The sequence below is a fragment of the Sinocyclocheilus anshuiensis genome, unplaced genomic scaffold (genome assembly GCF_001515605.1).
Source record: "Sinocyclocheilus anshuiensis isolate Anshui unplaced genomic scaffold, SAMN03320099.WGS_v1.1 scaffold528, whole genome shotgun sequence".
NCBI classification, from domain to species: domain Eukaryota; kingdom Metazoa; phylum Chordata; class Actinopteri; order Cypriniformes; family Cyprinidae; genus Sinocyclocheilus; species Sinocyclocheilus anshuiensis.
Window position 1 is genome coordinate 257,016 of NW_015558590.1, and position 2,142 is coordinate 259,157.

At 36.8% G+C, this 2,142-nt stretch overlaps 1 protein-coding gene across 1 annotated transcript in view; it reads left to right on the plus strand.

Moving 5' to 3' along the window:
• The window catches only part of LOC107679956 (copine-8-like), a 60,343-nt gene that overhangs the window by 56,449 nt on the left and 1,752 nt on the right, over positions 1 to 2,142 (plus strand). The window contains exon 19 of the mRNA XM_016475686.1: positions 1,452 to 1,525. Coding sequence (XP_016331172.1) covers positions 1,452 to 1,525 — 74 coding nt within the window. The remainder of the gene's footprint in view (positions 1 to 1,451; positions 1,526 to 2,142) is intronic.

Sequence of the window (2,142 nt, forward strand, 5' to 3'; positions counted from 1 at the left end):
GATGAGCTTTGTAAAAATCGACGCGTTTCAGAAAGGCGGGGCATAGAGGAGAAACAATAATGTACAGTATGTGGAAAATAATGTGTTTTTTTAACCTTAAACCGCATTAAACACATTTCATTACACCAAATACACAACATAATGTTCTTTTTAGCAACATTATATGACCCCTTTAATAAAGGGTTATCCAAGCATTAATGGCAAGGAAATGCCCTTTATACTTGAGAGAGGCCACATATGAAGTGTTTCTTGGAGATTATAGTACATTAAAGAATGATCATGTGACTTTTACATACGCCAGGTGACCTGTAAATGCGAAAAAAACTGTTTCCATTGCAGTTTTGTGATGTTTTCCATTTTCGAATTGCCTGAAAAACCACCTCTTGCGAGTATAATTTTTTGTTTTGCGATGTATGGGAGTTTTTTTCAAAATTGATGTGTTTCAATTCGTATTTTCAATTCACAATTTCAATTTGCGCAATTTTAATTTTGGGTAATGGAAACGTGGCTATTGTTTTTGTTTATAGACCCAAATTCCAAAATTTCAATAATTCTAACATTTTTTTATTTTCATAAACCGACTTATAAAGTTAGTTAAGGTTTCCACCCTCTTTTGCACCAGATCTCTGACACTTATGCCCTGTTTAAACCTGGTATCAAGATGCATTTGGTCGATCGGATCACAAATAGACGAGGTAGACACCTTCCCATTCATACCTGGTGTTTTAACCTGTCCCTTCTGTCCACTTTTGACCACTTTCCTCATTTCTTTGAGGCAAGGGTGTATGGGTGGGTGTATGTATGGGCTTTTTCTGCTCTTTCAATCTAATATTGTGAAATAAGTTCATGCAATTTACATTTGAACGCGAAATGAGACAGCAGAAAACAATACAGAGAGCTGCAGCTTTTGGTTCTGCTCTGATAGCTACAAAACTATGCCGAATGCTGTGGGTTTGTGTAAGAATCAGGAATGGTAAGAGAACATTGTGCTTTTTACATTTTTTCGGTACATGCATTTGGTTGAATGTATGTCCACTTGTGATCAGATCAACAAAAACTATTGTGTGTAGCTGTTGTCTAATTCACTGATAGACCTTTTTCATTGTGTAGGCACCTTAACTTTCACTTTCACAACTTTAACTGCTCTTAGGTTATGTCAACATAGTACTTTATTCTGTTTTATTTGACAAGACCACGAACATTTTTTTAATTAAATTGTGCTTTTATGTTACACATTAAAAAGCAAACCTTGGTCTCTTCAGGGCTTGCAGTTTGTATAAAGGTTGATACTTTCTTTCCCTTTAATGAAGATAAAACCTCATTTACATGCAGCTCCCTGTGTTCTCGTTATCTCACAGCAGTCATGATTTGCTCTTTGAACTCATTTCATAGCTGCCGGATGTGAGCACCACATGATGGTTTTTCCTGTGCCATTTTCTTCCATTCGACAGAGATGATTGAACTAGATGGAGATGAGGTCAGGATATCATCCAGGGGTCGCTTCGCGGAGAGAGACATTGTGCAGGTGAGCTTTCTAACCCTGTATATCTATGGACAGAAATAGTAAGGCAATATTCCAGGCGATTTTCTACAGCATCTATAGCATTGATGATCACAGACAATATTTTTGACTCATCTCTCAGTGTGTGTGGTTATAGCAAATGGGAAATCTGTTTACAGTAAGAGCAGGCAAGTGTACAGAACTGAGAATAAATGTTTAGCTTTGATCATCATATTTTTGAAGCTATAACCATCATCTTTATAGGAATAGTTCACACAAAAATGAATGTTTGCTGAAAACGTACTCACCCTCAGGCCATCCAAGATGTAGATGAGTTTGTTTCTTCATCAGATTTGGAGAAATGTGTCATTCCATCACTTGCTCACCAATGGATGCTCTGCAGTGAATGGGTGCCGTCAGAATGAACAGCTGATAAAACATCACAATAATCCACAAGTAATCCACACCACTCCAGTCCATCAATTAACATCTTGTGAACCAAAAAGTTGCATGTTCGTTTTACAAGGCAAAAACAGTTCTAAACAAAGATTGGTTATGATGGACTTTTTTCAAGTCAAGTCAAGTCACCTTTATTTATATAGCGCTTTTAACAATACAGATTGTGTCAAAGCAACTGCACA